This window comes from Protopterus annectens, chromosome 4.part0, assembly GCF_019279795.1.
Source record: "Protopterus annectens isolate FY-2018-M chromosome 4.part0, PAN1.0, whole genome shotgun sequence".
In the NCBI taxonomy this organism is placed as follows: domain Eukaryota; kingdom Metazoa; phylum Chordata; order Ceratodontiformes; family Protopteridae; genus Protopterus; species Protopterus annectens.
In genome coordinates, this window is record NC_056733.1 from 1,064,507,638 (window position 1) to 1,064,525,667 (window position 18,030).

An 18,030-nucleotide genomic window follows, 5' to 3' on the forward strand; every position below is an offset into this window, starting at 1 on the left:
ATAGCATCTAAGTCCAAGGAGGTCATTGTTTCACTGCATTCAGCATTCATCAGACCTACCATTGAGTACAATGCCCCCTTTGGTATGTACCTAATCAGGAATATCCAACAACTGGAACGTCCACAGAGTAAGTAATATGTCCTATGCAGACTGCCTCAAGGCCCTATCACTGTACAGGCTTTTGAGAGGAAATCTATGCCTGGCATACAGCGCATTGTCAGACCCCACTCTGATGAACCTCCTGAGTATCCACAAAACAAACAGCACCAGAATTACCCATTCTAAAAACCTAAACCTTGCCTGTGATATAAATAGGACCTGGTGAAGAGATAGGTATGTATCCCAGGGACCCCGTCTATGGAACAGGCTCCCCATCCATGTGAAGCAGAGTTCCTTCCTAACCCAATTCAAGTGCAACTTGGTAATTGGATGGGAAACCGGAAATTCATCCCTGGTTTGGCACCTATGTCTCTAATGGACATGGGTAACCTGTAAATGGTTCATCTCCCAGGCCCATGCTTACACTTATCCAGGGTATCAGAACTTATCAGAGATTTGGGATGCATGGCTAGGCTTAAAAAGGCCCTTGTGGTCATTAGCCTAGTAAACACCTATGTACCTATGAATTGCAGTATCTGTTTTAGCTATGAGAGTGGTGATGCAAGATTGAAATATGGTGACAGCAGTTTCTGTACACAAAGAAGTGGGGCATAGTAAGGTGTCAGGTGTCTACAGGCCTATTAGTTTCTTTTATTTTTATTCGTCCTTTGTTGGCCAGTTTAGTGCCAATAGACTAATAGCCTTTTTTTCAGGGTTGACCCAAGGTGGTATTTTTATTACTTGGGGAAATTTGGCAAGGGCATTGTGAAACTTTCCCTACTCATTTCACATGGCACCTTTTACATCCACCTGAGCTACCACCAACTCAAGCAGATGGGACCTCGGTTCAACATTCATCCGAAGGATGACACACACACACACACACACGTGCAGCACACACCGTATGCTGCACTTCAGTCAGCACCCATCTTAGTTGCACTGAAGTATCAGCAATCCATCTCCTTGGTGTGGGACAAAAAACAGGCTGAAAGGATAAAAGTAGAAGGAAAATGTAAGGGGTAATTATGATAGAAAATAAGAAGGGTGCCTGCACATAACTGAGCAGGCCATGTTCTGCTTAGTATAATTGTGTTAGATATTGCAAAGGGGGTGGAAAGTAAAAAAAAAAACTTTTTCCTGACAACACTAACACTACTGTGACAATTACAGATGGAATAGCTTGCCTACATTGAGCCCTGAAGCTGCTCAATGAATAGGTAATAGATTTAATGTAAACAAATGAAAGGCTGATTTTCATTTTTAGTGGAAAACAGGGAGAACATTCCTAAAACAGATTGCACTAGATGAACGTAAAAGGAAAAAAAGATCTTAAAATATGCAGTTGTGTGAGTATTCCCACATTAATAGCAGATCTTTGATGAAGATGTCACTACAGCAGTAAGTCATTAACATTTGGGCTACTCATCAAAGTAGCTGCATTGCAGCTATATGGCTTCTTGTCTAGACTCACAGGGAGTATGACAGAAGAATGGTACACCAGTGCTTAACATGCTATTTATTAATTCCAAGACAGCAATCTTAATCTTAGTACATTTAATCAGAAAAAGTATGAGGGTACAGGATGTTGAAGTCTCCTTGCAAAAGCATGTTTTAACATTAACAGTGACACTCAAATGTTGCTATTTGTTATGTTCTGCACATCAATGCTCAGTTTTCCGAGCATGAAATACGATTGTGATGGCAGTGTGTCATGCAGCCAGGTTAACTTTATGCCCATATGACCTGCAAAGGGAATGTCATGGGCTATGGCTAGAAGTGTCGGATGGTAGGCTCTGGGCACTATCAACTGCTGTACTACCTCACCCTCCAGCGCTCTCTCAGGGGTCCACTCTCTATACAATAATGTTTTGTCTCAGTATGCAGATTCCCCCTTTCCTTGAAAATCATGAGCCTCCCTGGCTGCCTCCCTCAAGCCTTGTAATACAGGGTCTGAGAGCTGAGCCGGTCTCAACTTTCTCTCTCTTTGTAACCCTTCCTAGCTCCCCTTCCACAGGGAGTCTGGTATTCTCTGACAGCGGTGCCTCACTGTCAGCCTGAGTACTACTACTCACCTCTGCCCAAGGGAACATCAGTACCCACCAGCAACTGTGGCTCACCTTCAGTCTCACTGCTACAGGGTAGCTCCCTCCCTAAAGTAGATACTTCACCAGTCCTGGCTTCAAGTGTGTGGGTCCCCTCCAGGCTACCAGACCCACATGCTTGTCTCCAAGCCTGACTGCATGTAAATGCATGCACGCAAGGTACTGCATTATCAAAATCATTCCCTATCATGAAATCTGCAGAGATATCCTCAAACACACCTACTTGCTTGCTTCCTTTTCCACCCTCCCAGTTAAGGTGAACCCTAGCCAAAGGAATTTGGAATCAGGTCCCTTCTAAAGCTCTGACTGAAGTAGACTGCCCAAGCAAGTAGTGCTCCATTTTAATCATTGCAGGCTTCACAATGGTTAGGTCAGAGGCTGTGTCTCTCCTAGCAGTGGCTTGTTTCCTATCTATTAAGGTGGGATATAACCTCTTGTAGTAGTCTGATACTCTTGTTGTCTGCAGACAACTTACCACTGGCATTCTGTCATTCCCACTTACTAGCTCCCCCACCTTGGCTCAGTGGACATCTATATGCTACATAGCCTTATTGGTTACATTTAAAACATTTAACCCTTGATCCTGGCCATGTACCAGAACTAGTGGCTTCTCCTGTTACTGGCGAACTCTGTTGGGGTGGTTTAAGATGCTCACCATGGATTCCCTTAGACCTATGTGCAGCACTGATTATCCCTTTCCTGTGCAGTGATGCCCTGCTTGCTAGGTATAGGTCTCCCTTTTTCTCCAACTCATCTGCAGTGTTACATTCTCTGCCAACCAGATTCTCATGTCCTCGGGTAAAGTGCTAAGGGCTTGTTCCCTCACCAAAAGGTCTGCCAGCCCTTCAAAAGTGGTGACCTGACACCCACTCACCCACCTATGAAAATAAGTGCTTAACTCATTAATATTATCACACACACTTTCATCCGCCTTGTGCCTATGCTCAGAAAACTTTTTTCTATAAGCTTGAGGTGTTAACTTAAAGCACTCTAAAGAAACAATTTTAACTGTATTATAATTTAAGCAATCAGTAGCAGACAATTTAGAAACAACAGTTGCAGCTTTACCATGAAGAAAGGGGTCAGGAACCGTACCCACAGCCCTTGGTCAACATTATACTGTTTATATGCCCTTTCAAACATATGAATAAAACTATCAAAATGATCACCCTCTGTAAATTGTGGAAGAAATTTACTGACCTTTATTGCTTCTTGAGTTCGGTCATTCCCTTCCCCACTATCTCCATGACTCTGGTGAAGAGTCAGCATCTCCTTTTCATGTTGCCTCTGTCTCTCATTTTTTTCAGCTTCCACATGTCTCAGTCTCTCTGCTTTTTCTAATTGCATTTGTTTCTCCTGCCTCAGTCTCTCTGCTGATTCTAGTTCCAGACGTTCAGCCTCCACTACAAGTTGCTTTAATTCCAGATGGATTTTTAAGTCCTGTTGAACTGTCCATTTTCTTAGAGTTGTACATCCTCAAGGCCAGTCTTGTTGTTGGTTTGTCATGCAGGTGTGACTAAGGCTGCAATTATTTCCACTTTAATCAGATTGGTATGCACCAGTCCTTTGGCTTGGAACATCTCAGCCAACTAGCTCCTAGTCAGCTTGCCATAATCCTCTGCTGACATCCTTGCCTGCTCTCCCTGACTAACTAAACAAACAAAAATATAATAAAACTATTGTGATATGAAACTCTGAATGTCCACCATGTGGCTGCTTGAAAGTACAAACACCTTTTTAGTGACCATTGTCTACAGGCTACAGGAGTTCAATATCTATGCCACTGAATCCCAATATGTGATGTGTTGATCCCACCACTGCCAGCCAATCCCACCACTGTCCATCAAATGTGATGATCTACCACTGGACCAATAATCAAGGAGCCTCAATCTTCACCACTGGCAACCGTGGGGGACATTCACTAGGAGGATGACAAGTACACACACAGTATTTCCAGATGCAGCTCTCTGCATCAGGTGAAATTTCCCTTAAGAGCACACAGAGACCACAGTCATTCCAGGGCTGGTTCCTCTACCATTCTCCAGATTCCCAGTAAGACTCCCCACTGGCACAGCTATAGAGTTGAGTCCTTAGCCAAGGTTCTAAGCTAAGTCCCCCAACACTCTTTCTGTCCAACCAGTACTTCATGTCCCTACCCAAGCAGCTGACACACACACACACACACACACACACACACACACACACACACACACACACACACACACACACACACACTCTGGGAATTTTGATTTGCACTCACACACACATACCCAGGAAAGGCTGGCACAGGTTTACTACTATGCCCCCTTCTGCTCAGAGTGTAAGTTAGTTTTCACTGCCACCAGAACCCTTCTGCCAGCTACATTAAGGCCCTTAAAGGGTGAACCATCTTACTGTATAATATTAATATTAATACAGATGGCAGTTTGACCAAGAACAAGGCTGTTAGGAGTGGCCCACACAGTGTCACCAAATAAATATGCAAGTACTCTCAAAACTTAAATATTTCTGCAAAGATCAGCTACAATGAAAGGTTTAAATATATTTAATAATAAATAATAAAAGAACTAGACAATACTAAATATACATTCACAGTGACATCAGAGTTCAAAACCACAGGAAATATTTAAAACAACACTGCAGGTCAGTCTCAAATAAATAAAGAAAATTACCTAAACTAAGCTTCACTATATTCCCGACTATATTTAAGAAAATTATACTGCTCCCTAGAAACTTACTTCATTAGAGCAAGGCAGATGTGGTGAATGGATCTTATTGTTGTCAGATCCAAGACATAATGCAGAATGTTCTGTCTGACTAAGAGACTCCTCAAATAATATCTTAAATATTACTGCTGGGATAGCTTGCAGGATGACATCACTTCTTGTCACCTGACTTCTAGTTCCCAGGCCAAAACTCCCATTGCTAGAAGCAGACAGCTTTTAGGTTCTACCTGTAAAAATATACAGAAAAGGGCTTTTCCTCAGATCTTTGACAGATGCTGGAAGCCATAACACAATTGCATTCCTTCATTTTCAAAAGTAGCAATTAGTTCACTCCCTCCAAGGACAATACAGAAAACTTTCTAGTAAAGACTCTGTGTCTCTAGCTGCATTGAAAATTGAGAGATAACCTCTTTATTGCGTCCTATAAAGTAATTTAATTTCAGATATTTTTTCTAAAGTTTTCTGGACTGAGGTTAACCTCCTGTATTTCAGTTTCCACTGTTAAAATATATACATTTAATCAGTTACAATATATGCATGTACATTTCTGTTCTCTTCCAGTAGGGCACACGCATCTCTACAAGCAGTTTGATATGCATGACATAGAGTTCTAATACATTTGTAACACCAGCATCTTGTATAAATCGTTTTGATATTCACCAATGACATATAATTATTTACAAAATTACAGCTAGCTGTGCTGGCAGTATCTCCTTTCATCACAGAGACAATGAAAGAAGGACTGTCCTCATCACCAAGATACTGATGACAAGACTGGCCTCTTGCTAACTCCAAACACCTCAAACTATCCTCCCTTGATCATGCCCTCCACCACAGAGAGGATGCAATTGTGCTTAGCACTGCTATTGGAGATGGCATAACAAAACGTCTTCCTGAAAGAATGAAAGGGTAAGTCAGCCACCATTGTAAATGAACTTTGCAGCATGGAGTTATTATTGGAACAGAAGGAAGGTCCCAGGTTATGACCAATGTCCTTTGAGAAGCCACTGAAGACTTCACATGTGAAACCCTGCAAACTGTACTATGAAGAATTGAAGATGCTGTCATACCAAGGACTCAAAGAACTCCTGCTGGCAGGGATATGGCTTGAAGAAGAGTCTGTATTTACTTGAATTCTGTCAAAAGAAAGTGATGCTATGCACCTTGTTGCCTTTAGGTGTCATTCTATGAACTGAATCACTTGAACTGATTGAAGATTTGAGTTTTCATAGCTTATAGACATGCCCACTGCAGCAAGTAATCTTTGGCTTCAAGCAAAGACTCTTTCATTGTGATTGCAAGGAGCCAATTGTCTAAGTACAGACACACACAAATTCCTTTGAGTCACAGATGGACTGCGAACACTGACATGCTACCTAGGCTTCAAAATATGACTTCTTCATAACAGGGTGCATCTGTCAGTCAAGATCCCATCTGACTCAATTCCAGGATCACACTAAATGTAATGTCTTCTGGAAGGGACTGAGGGAACCCTCTTGATCATCCAAATTAGTATCTGATGTGACTGACTCTGTAGGGGAGTCAATAAGCCTTCTCTTGCATGTCCTCTTTCTTCTTATGTTGGGTGGGAGACTCCAGCCACACTTGTTCAATTTTGTTGAGACTATTTCCTCAGCTCTGACCCTAGAGTTGCTGAGATATAGAATAGCAGATGTCCTGGGATGCTGAGATATAGAATAGTAGAAGTCCTGGGATGGAACTAATGCTGAAGAAGCCTGCAAATTGTTCTCAGAGAAGAAGCTATAATCCTCCCCATAATCTTGAAAGCTGAGCTCAAATATACCAAATCCAAGCAGCGTACAATGAATGTCTGCACTACTCTCCCCGAGGAAGAAGTGAGCGGTATTAATAAATGGAACCCTGAGAGTGACATAGGGAAAGCTTTGTAGAGGGAATTGTGCTGATATTTTGAAGGCCAAAATCTTTGACACTGAAATGAGGGTCATATGAGATGGCTCTGAGGAAGGTGCTAAAGTCTTGGTGTCAATGAGTTGCTTCCAAGACCTTCTCGACTCTGAAGGCTTGGAGTGGAGTGTTTCAGATACAGGATCTTGGGAACTGAAGTCAAAGGACAATTTAGCCCAAAAGAATTGGGCTCCTGAGAGTGTATTGGTTCCATGGATGTCGGTGCCAAAATATGGACCAGTGAAGGAGCTACTATGGGGAAGAAGGGCTAGCCAGTTCACCACTCAAGATGGAGGGGGACAGAAGGATACCCATCTTGATTTAGGTTTTCAAGAAGACCCTCATGATGTGTTCCTAAGCCACATCTGATGTGTTCTGGAAGGACCAGAAGGATTGAAATGAGGAATTAGATGGAGGCCAAAAAGGGAAACAAGAGAATTCCCTCTTTTAAGAAGTCCTACTTAATAAGCATTTCAGTGACCTATCTGAAATCAATATAATTTGGTAGTCTATTCCATGCATTAGCTACTCTCCTAGAGAGTGATTAGTACAGCTTTCATTCTTATATAATCTTTTACATAGGTTGTCTGATGATTCTCTACTACTCTTTCATAATACTAAACATTCCCAGTGGTAGTCTCTAAATGCTCTATATACCTGAATAAGGGATGAATAGGATCATTTCACATCATGCAATGCTGTCTGAAAGCAAAGTAAGGAAAAATAATGTATACCAAGTCAGAACATATTTTAAACAAGTCTTTGTTTAATGCTGCAATTTATGACATACCCTTTCATCTTTATACTACACTGAAATTGTAAAACATACCAAAGTAATTAAATGGCATAATTAAAGCAGCTAAAATTCAGAAAATTAAAAAAAAATGATACATACTGCCTGGGTGATCCCCGAAAAAAAAACATGAAGATTGTACAGAAAGTGGATTTCTGTTGCTGTAGGTGACATCCTTGATCCGAAGGACACTACGGCAGAAGGCTTTAGTTGGTATGACCAGACATTGTAACCCTCTGAATGCGACTAGGGGATCATTAGTGTGCATAACTAGGATCACTGCTCATATGCCATTACAATTAATATGGCCATGCATTGCACTATAAAGGCCATCAGAACACACAGCCTGTGCTTTTGAAAATGCAAACAAATTATAATCCCAAACCCATGAAAAATGTGTGGCTAAGCCACCTGAAAAAGTAGACTTTTGGTACAACACCTTTAGGTGCCAAAAGATGAAAGGATTACAGTGCTGATAAAACAAAACAGGCCAGAAACAAGATGAAACCAGCCTTCAAATAGCAGCACCACAAACAGCACACTTACTTCATTGTCTCCTTCTGTTTTGAAACAAGCTGCTGAAGTTCTTGAATTTTATGGTCTTTGACATTCAGAATATCTTCCTTTTGTGTAATCTTGGACTCTATTTCTGTAAGACGATAAGTACACAGAAAGTTACACCTGCTCAGTTGGGCATTTAAGACAAAAGTTTAATTTGGGCAAATCAGATTGATTTCAAAACAAACAAAAGTTGTTTGGGGCTTTATATACAACAAACTGATTAATTCCATGCCCACTTCAGACATTGAGACAGTCACAGGATAACAACAAACATCATCTCATCTCTGCAGCAAGAAAGTAATCTCTGGAAGCCAAAAGTCATTTCTCATACTGAGTAAGGCATGAGCCACTGCAATGACCATCCTGGACCCTTACAGATTCTTAAGTATCGCAACAGCCCACAAAGAAATTTCAAACATTTAGTTAAATTGAGGTTCGTATCTTTACAGTAGATAACCGATTTTCTTACTTTTTGGTAATTCATCACCTTTTGGGTTTATCATTTACAGTTACAGTCCATCTGGCACAGAGTCAGGTAACAGCCGATTTTTCTTCTGTTACCTGATACTACACCTGGGAGGCCACCAGCTGACATCACTGGTAGGTATAAAAGCATGCAGTAGAGAACGGATTAGAATTTGTAAGTCCTGACAGCATAAAAGTTAGCACTGGCAAATTGTCAATCATCAAGAAAAAACACACATTGAATATTTCCAGTCTGAAGTAGTTCTGTAGTGTGGTTACAGCAATTTCTCCTTTCATAGTTATTCGACGGGTCATTGAGAAAAAAGGAAGTTATGTACTCACCATAACATTCTATCTGTGTTGTCCATTTTCATTCTTCCTCAACATGTGGGTTTGGATCTGATTCGGTTGCTCGTGGATACTACAAGCTCCTGAGATCCTCCTTTACCCATAATGCAGCAGTCTCCCTCTTTCCCAAGCTCTTGTTTGCTGCCCTTTATTGTACATAGCAATGAAATTAAAGATTTTATATAAAAAGTCAGTATCTGGAGCTCAAACAACAGGAATTAGAAGTTATGTACCTACCATAACGTTCCATGTTAGTTGTCTTCTCTCGCCTTCTTTCTTGCTGGATGGGTTCGGAGCCGATCCTCGGCTCCGACTCGGCACTTGCTAAGCTCGAGAGTCACTTTTACCAGCTCGAGGCAGCCCCATATCCCATGATGCAAGGTGGTAATTACCCAGATCTCGTTTGGTATCTAGAGGAAAAACTGCCTATAAAAACTTTCCACTAAGGAAAGAGAAACACTAACCTAAAAAGGCTGTAATGGAAACCAGGTAATCAAGGACAAGAACTATCTGGTGTCCAAGGAAGAAGAATCTTCTAGAGAGATCAAGGTCTGTCCAGGCTAGGGGGACAGGAGGGAGGGACGCAAGAAAGAAGGCGAGAAGACAACTAACATGGAACGTTATGGTAGGTACATAACTTCTAAATGTTAAGTTGTCAATCTCGCCTTCATTCTTGCTGGATGGGACCGTCCCTAGCACCTCTATCCTGGGTGGCTCAATGGAACAGACTCTTGAGAACAGTGGAACCAAAGCTTGCCCTGTCCCTGGAGGCCAAATCCAATTTGTAATGAGAAACGAAGGTATGAGGAGTGGCCCAAGTGGCTGCTGCACAAATAGTATCTAAGGGTAGTCTAGCCTGAAAAGCTGTAGAAGTGGCTAGACCTCTTGTGGAATGAGCTTTAGGTTTTGAGTTCAGCTGTTTGCCCCTAAGCTGATAAATGTCAGAAATGGTGGAAGATAGCCATCTAGATAAGGTCACTTTAGAAACAGGGAGACCTTTTCTATTTTCAGCATAAGACAGGAAGAGCTGATCGGACTTCCTAAATTGCTTTGTTCTATCCAAGTAACATCTAAGTTGGCGATGAACATCTAAGTAATGCAATTTTTGTTCCGCCCTGTTAAAATAATTTGGAAAAAATACAGGGAGATCAATGGATTGGTTTAAATTTGCCTTAGAAGCAACCTTGGGCAAAAAGGATGGGTTGGTTCTCAAGGATACTCTGTCTTTGTGGAAGACCAAATAAGGGGGATGAACACAGAGGGCATGGAGTTCAGACACTCTTCTAGCCAAGGTAATAGCGACTAGAAAAAGTTTCTTCCAAGAAAGAAACTTTAATGAACATGAAGCAGCCGGTTCAAAAGGGGGAAGTATCAAGGATATCAGCACTAAATTTAAATCCCACTGTGGTGGAGGATCTCTAACAGGGGGTTTAAGAAGGAACACTCCTTTGAGAAAGGCTTTACAAAGTTTGTGGGACATAATGTTGTGGTCTGCAAAGCCGACATGAAAGTTCGAGATTGCAGCCAACTGAACTTTGACTGTGGAAGACGAAGAACCTGAGTGAAAAATTTCCGCAAAGAAATCCAAGACCGACTGAATAGGGGCAGTAAAGGGGTCTATGTTCTTAGATTTTGCCCAAAAAGAGAAGCGTTTCCACTTGCTAGAATAAATCCTCCTGGTAGAGGACTTAAGAGAAGCTACTATGATATCTCTAACGGGGTTAGAGATCATAGGAAGCCTGGCTAAGGAAGGAAGTGGAGCAACCAAGCTGTGAGGTTGAGGGAAGGAACTGACCGGTGCAGTTGACCGGACTGGTGGGTCAGAAGATCTGGAACTGGGTCCAGATGCCAAGGCCGCACCAAAAGATGGCGATGAAGGAACGGGAACCAAATTTGTCGAGGCCAGTAAGGGGCAATGAGAATCATTTTGGCTCTCAAGACGGTAGCTTTCTGGAGTACTTGTGGTATCAAAGGAAAGGGAGGAAAGGCATAAAAAAGTCCCCGGGGCCAATCTTGGGTAAGAGCGTCTCTGGGGGGATGGCCCAGAAGTGGGAAGAGAAAGAAGAAGTCTGGGCATTTGCTGTTTTGGGGTGTAGCAAAAAGATCGCAGCATGGGCAGCCCCACTTCTGAAAAATCTCCTCCACAATGGATTGCTTGAGAGACCACTCGTGAGGCATGAGAATAGCTCTGCTCAATCTGTCCGCTATTATGTTGGTTTTCCCGGGGATATGCGTTGCTACCAGAAACCGATGAGAGGAGATCGCCCATTGCCAAAGTCTGAGAGCTTCTCGACACAAGGGATAGGACTTGGTTCCGCCCTGCTTGTTGATGTACCACACGACGGACATGTTGTCCGTGTGAACTACAATAGTCCCTAAAGGGAGAAAGTCGTCGAGGGCTTGCAACGTTAAAAGCACTGCTCTCATCTCTAGGACATTTATGTGCAGGTGGTATTCGAACGGTTGCCACGTGCCATGAACCATCCTGCCCTGATAATGTACCCCCCACCCGATCAGGGAGGCATCCAAAGTGACCGTGGCTACCGGGGCCGGGGGAACAAATGGTCTGCCCTGATGAACTAGAGGAGAGGAAATCCACCAGGATAGATGGTTCTTGCAGGTCTGTCTCACCAGAATCTTGTGACGCATGGGGAGCTGTTGGAAGGACCATTGGGTGAACAACATCCATTGTAGGAGACGCATGTAAAAACGGGCCAGAGGAAGAAGTGTTATGGCAGCTGCCATGAGGCCCAAGACTTTCAGGACCAACCTGGCTTGCGCCCTGTTGCTGGATAGGATGATCCGAACGTAGTTTTGGATATCTAGGATTCCCTGACTTGTTAGGTTTGCTAACATCCGAGTAGTGTCTAGATTTGCGCCTATAAAGGTAATAGATTGGCAGGGCGACAAGGAAGACTTTTCGAAGTTGACTGAGATTCCTAAGTGGCCGCAGAGACGTAGAGTGTAATCTCTGGCTTGGAGGAGTTGATGTCTGGTGGTGCCTGAGAGGAGCCAGTCGTCGAGATACAGAAACACCTGGACTCCTTGACGTCTCAGGTGAGCCGTGACCACTGCCATGCATTTGGTGAACACTCTGGGGGCTGTAGTGAGGCCAAAGGGCAGGGCTCTGAACTGAAAATGACTTGTCCCCAGCCAAAAGCAGAGAAAACTTCTGGAGCGTCTGTGAATCTTTATATGATAGTACGCATCGTGAAGGTCCATGGAGCACATCCAGTTGTCTTTGCCCAGAAAGGGCAAAATTGATTGAAGTGTGACCATCCGAAATCTTGTCTTTTTGACAGACTTGTTGAGCCTGCTGAGGTCTAATATTGGTCTCCAGTCTCCAGTCTTTTTGGGGACCAAAAAGAACCTTGAGTAGATTCCGGACTCTAAATGATCTTTTGGTACTGGCTGGATGGCCCTTTTCTTTAGAAGCTTTGACACCTCTAATTTCGCAATTTCCCTTAGACCGGGTGGTACGTCTGGAAGGAAACCTCTTTGAGGGAAGGGGCTTTCCTCGAAGGGAATCTTGTAACCCTCGGATATGATCGACTGTACCCATTTGTCTTGAGAGAGGGAAAGCCAGGCTTCTGGGTACAGCGACAATCTTCCCCCGACTGCCTCCAAGGGTGGGCAGTCGGGCAACACCTCAGGGATGCTGGAAGGGCTTGTCAGAGAGAGGCTCTCTGGAGCCCTGGTTCTGCGGACCCCCTCTGCCCCTAGGGCGGCATCTATTGTTATTACCCCCTCTGCCTCTGGGGGTAAACTGACCACGTGCGTCCGGCGTCACTCCCTGAGATTTTCGGAACCACATCTTCCCCCCCTTCTGACCTTTGGGATAAGGCCTGGAAGGGGCGGAGAAATGGACTCCTACAGCAGAAAGAGCTTTGCCATCTTGCTCACACCTGGTCAAAGTGTCCTTCACCTGAGGACCAAACAATGTTGACCCATCAAAGGGAATTGGATCTAAATATCCTGACTAACAACAATATAAAATCACTTACCAGGAGCTGGTAAAAAAGATGACCTCATTAGCGAAGCGGCAAACAAGATCTGGGTAATTACCGCCTTGCATCATGGGATATGGGGCTGCCTCGAGCTGGTAAAAGTGTCTCTCGAGCTTAGCAAGTGCAGAGTCGGAGCCGAGGATCGGCTCCGAACCCATCCAGCAAGAATGAAGGCGAGATTGACAACTTAATATCTTCAGTTCCTGTAAAAATATGCTGTTCTTCCAGATATTATCAAGAAAAAAGGGCAGGGGGCTGGAGGAAGGGGAGTTGAGGAAGAATGAAAACGGAGAACACAGATGGAATATTATTGTGAGTACATAACTTCTTTATTTGCTGTCAATTTTTATTCATTCCTCAACATGTAGGACAGAGCACCCAGCTAACTGAATCCAGGGTGGACTCTAAGGAAGGATATTCCTGAATACTGTTGAGCTGAAGGCTGTCCTTCCCCTAGAGCCCAGGTCCAACTTGTAATGAGTAATAAAGGTATGAAGATTAGTCCACGTTGCAGCTGCACAAATATCGTCCATGGAAGATGTGGATAAAAAAGCTGATGAAGTTGCCATGGACCTGGTTGAATGGACTCTTAAAGGATTTGGTAAGGCCAGGCCAAACTTGTTATAATCAAAGGAGATGCAGTCAGTTACCCATTTTGATAAAGTTACTTTGGTAACTAGTTCTCCCAATTTTGTTTCAGAAAAGGATTCAAATAATTGATCTGATTTTCTAAACTTCTCTGATCTGTGAAAATAGAAACAAAATTGTCTGTGGACATCTAATAAATGCAAAATGTATTCTCCTTTGTTTGAAAATTTTGGAAAGAACACAGGGAGGTTAATAGATTGGTTCTTAAGGATACCAAAAAACAAAGTCTGGAAGGAGAATCAAATGAAGCACTGGAATATGAAGAAATAGCGTAAAAAACCCTTTATTTCCGTCCGAAGACTTCATCAGAATACCAAACACTAAAAAAACAACCATTATATACTCTATTACATAAGTAATGAAACAATTAATCAATCAATTAACCTATCACATCAAGTCTAAAACAATTAGAAACAGTTAAAAATGATTTTAATTTTAAGATTAAGAAATTCATCATTAATTAAATAAGGAAAGCAAACCTACTAATTCTTTATCAATACTTAATCGAGAACATTTCAAAAAACATTTAATATTAATTGTCTCGTTCAAGCCAGGGCTTATCAGCTTTAATCTGACTTGCCAAAGTGTTTCCTTGCTCAACGTAATTTTATAATCACCACCTTAAGTCAGATTTAACGACCTCCACTGAAAATACAAATTTCTTGAAGTTGTTGCAAATAACAGAGTGTCTAAATAAGACACTGTTGACATCTTGTGTCTTGATATTGTAAATATGTTCGCGAATGCGAACATTAAGACTGCGGGTGGTCATACCAACATAAAAAACGGAGCAGGAACTACACATGGCAATATACACAACCCCCTTAGTGCGACAATTAACATATTCAGGGACCATAAAAGTCCGGTCAATAGTATCTATAACAACAACAGGACCCTTGGCAATATATCTACACATGTTGCAATTGTTACAGGCAAACATACCTTTGCCTTCAATTGTCTTGTTTTTCAGTGCAAATTTATCAAACTCAAGGGCTTTTTTAATGTTGTATACATTCCTAAACACAAAATTAGGTTTGTTGCCTAGAACTCGAAAAATATCAGTTTCCTTCAATGATCTTCCAATTATTCAATAAGATTCTTTTAATATGATCCCCATTCGTACTCATTTCTAAGGAACAAACTAAATTGTCACATTTCCCATACTTAACAAACTTATTACAGTAATGTTGGAAACCAGGGTTGAATGTTTAGTAAAGCTGATACAACTGACGTTTACTCAACACTTCACTCACAGTGTTATCCAATAGTTCTGGGGGATAACCCCTCTGAAGGAACAAATTCTTAGTAAACTCTAACTCCAAAACAAGATCTTTTCATCTGAGGTCATCCGACAGGCCCTAAACTGACCTTAGAATGTTACATCATGTATTTGGATGGGCACTTGAGTAATGGACATAACTATTCGTAAATGTCTTTTTATATTTTACTTTTGAATTTCCCACCTGCAAAGTCCCACAAAACACAAACATCCAAAAAATTAATACTAAAACCCACATCACCTAAAGTGAATTTTAGAAAACAATCCAACATATTAATTTCAAAAAGAAACTGATCGACAGTAATTTTATTCCCTTCGATAATAAAAATCAAATCATCAACAAATCTCTGATAAAATAAAATATTAAATTTGTGTTTTAAAGGCCTTAAAAATGTAGATTCCCACCAGATCATAACCATATTGGCATAAGAGGGTGCAGCTGGGGACCCCATAGCTACACCTCTCCTTTGCCGATAATATTTGTCTTTAAAAACAAAATAATTGTTTTGTAATATGATCTCAATAAACCTGCAAACAGTAGATATTTGTCCAGCTGTGTGTTGCCCGTTTTGTGTTAATACACTACGAATGGCTTCAACCCCCTCGTTGTGTGGAATACATGTAAACAGAGAAGTTACATCTAACGTGAAAAGCAAATGTTTATTGGGATCAAAGATTGCACTAGCAGCAAACAAATTCAATTTTGCTAAAAAATGCCAGGAGTCTTGTAAAAAACTTTCCTGTTGCAAAATTATAGGACCAAGGGTGGCATCAATAATTAAAGAAATTCCTTCAGTAACAGAGTTCGGTGCTGACACTATTGGCCTAAAGGGAGGCTCAAATATATTTTTATGTGTTTTCGGAATCCCAAATAGGATTCCAATTCTTGGATTATTTATGACACAAAACTCATAAACATCCAAATCAATCTCGTTGGACATTAGGGCTTCGTAAAGAAAAGAATGAATTAAACGTTGTTTCCTCTTAATGTCATAGAGGGTAATAGCCTCATATTCATCCCCATTTTCCAATAATTGTAACATTTTGGAACAATAAGTGTCCTGTTTCATTATAACTATATTGCCACCCTTGTCACTTTTCATAAATCTAATGTCCCCGTTCCTTTGACATAACTCTTTAAATGCTTTCCTATCATTGTAACTTAAGTTATATTCAATTTTACCTCTATTAGTAAAAATTCCCTCAACATCTCTAATACATGCTTCTTCAAACACTTTTATTGTATTAGTAAGAGGGGGATTGTAAGTTGATGGCTTTTTAAGCGGTTTCGTTTCACCTGGAATGTCGCTCAAAATATAATTCAAGTTCATTTTCCTGGTGAACCTTTTGATATCCACAACAGTTCTACACAAATCGGCCTTCCTAGTGGGGACAAATTTTAAACCTAAACGTAATAATCTAAGTTCACAAGGTGTAAATATATACTCCGTTAAATTAATAATGTCCAAATTATCATTTGGTGAAGTTAGTTCTCGTCCCCTGAGGAGTTCGAGTTTAGAAAGAAGAAGAAAACCGTCTTCACGAGAAGTCGGACCTTTCTAAACTCGAACTCCTCAGGGGACGAGAACTAACTTAGGTTTAAATTTTGTTCCCACTAGGAAGGCCGAAACCGCTTAAAAAGCCATCAACTTACAAAATGTTACAATTATTGGAAAATGGGGATGAATATGAGGCTATTACCCTCTATGACATTAAGAGGAAACAACGTTTAATTCATTCTTTTCTTTACGAAGCCCTAATGTCCAACGAGATTGATTTGGATGTTTATGAGTTTTGTGTCATAAATAATCCAAGAATCGGAATCCTATTTGGGATTCCGAAAACACATAAAAATATATTTGAGCCTCCCTTTAGGCCAATAGTGTCAGCACCGAACTCTGTTACTGAAGGAATTTCTTTAATTATTGATGCCACCCTTGGTCCTATAATTTTGCAACAGGAAAGTTTTTTACAAGACTCCTGGCATTTTTTAGCAAAATTGAATTTGTTTGCTGCTAGTGCAATCTTTGATCCCAATAAACATTTGCTTTTCACGTTAGATGTAACTTCTCTGTTTACATGTATTCCACACGACGAGGGGGTTGAAGCCGTTCGTAGTGTATTAACACAAAACGGGCAACACACAGCTGGACAAATATCTACTGTTTGCAGGTTTATTGAGATCATATTACAAAACAATTATTTTGTTTTTAAAGACAAATATTATCGGCAAAGGAGAGGTGTAGCTATGGGGTCCCCAGCTGCACCCTCTTATGCCAATATGGTTATGATCTGGTGGGAATCTACATTTTTAAGGCCTTTAAAACACAAATTTAATATTTTATTTTATCAGAGATTTGTTGATGATTTGATTTTTATTATCGAAGGGAATAAAATTACTGTCGATCAGTTTCTTTTTGAAATTAATATGTTGGATTGTTTTCTAAAATTCACTTTAGGTGATGTGGGTTTTAGTATTAATTTTTTGGATGTTTGTGTTTTGTGGGACTTTGCAGGTGGGAAATTCAAAAGTAAAATATACCGGAAAAAGACATTTACGAATAGTTATGTCCATTACTCAAGTGCCCATCCCAAATACATGATACGTAACATTCCTAAAGGTCAGTTTATTAGGGCCTGTCGGATGACCTCAGATGAAAAAGATCTTGTTTTGGAGTTAGAGTTTATTAAGAATTTGTTCCTTCAGAGGGGTTATCCCCCAGAACTATTGGATAACACTGTGAGTGAAGTGTTGAGTAAACGTCAGTTGTATTATCCAGCTTTACTAAACATTCCAAACCCTGGTTTCCAACATTCGCCCTGTAATAAGTTTGTTAAGTATGGGAAATGTGACAATTTAGTTTGTTCCTTAGAAATGAGTACGAATGGGGATCATATTAAAAGAATCTTATTGAATAATTGGAAGATCATTGAAGGAAACTCTGATATTTTTTGAGTTCTAGGCAACAAACCTAATTTTGTGTTTAGGAATGTATACAACATTAAAAAAGCCCTTGAGTTTGATAAATTTGCACTGAAAAACAAGACAATTGAAGGCAAAGGTATGTTTGCCTGT

The 18,030-nt window shown here is 41.0% G+C and overlaps 1 protein-coding gene across 1 annotated transcript in view; it reads right to left on the reverse strand.

Annotated features, from left to right (window-relative positions):
- SPATA24 (spermatogenesis associated 24) overlaps window positions 1-18,030 on the reverse strand; it is a 1,033,606-nt gene that overhangs the window by 187,389 nt on the left and 828,187 nt on the right. Inside the window, exon 5 of the mRNA XM_044068997.1 lies at window positions 8,193-8,295. Coding sequence (XP_043924932.1) covers window positions 8,193-8,295 — 103 coding nt within the window. The remainder of the gene's footprint in view (window positions 1-8,192; window positions 8,296-18,030) is intronic.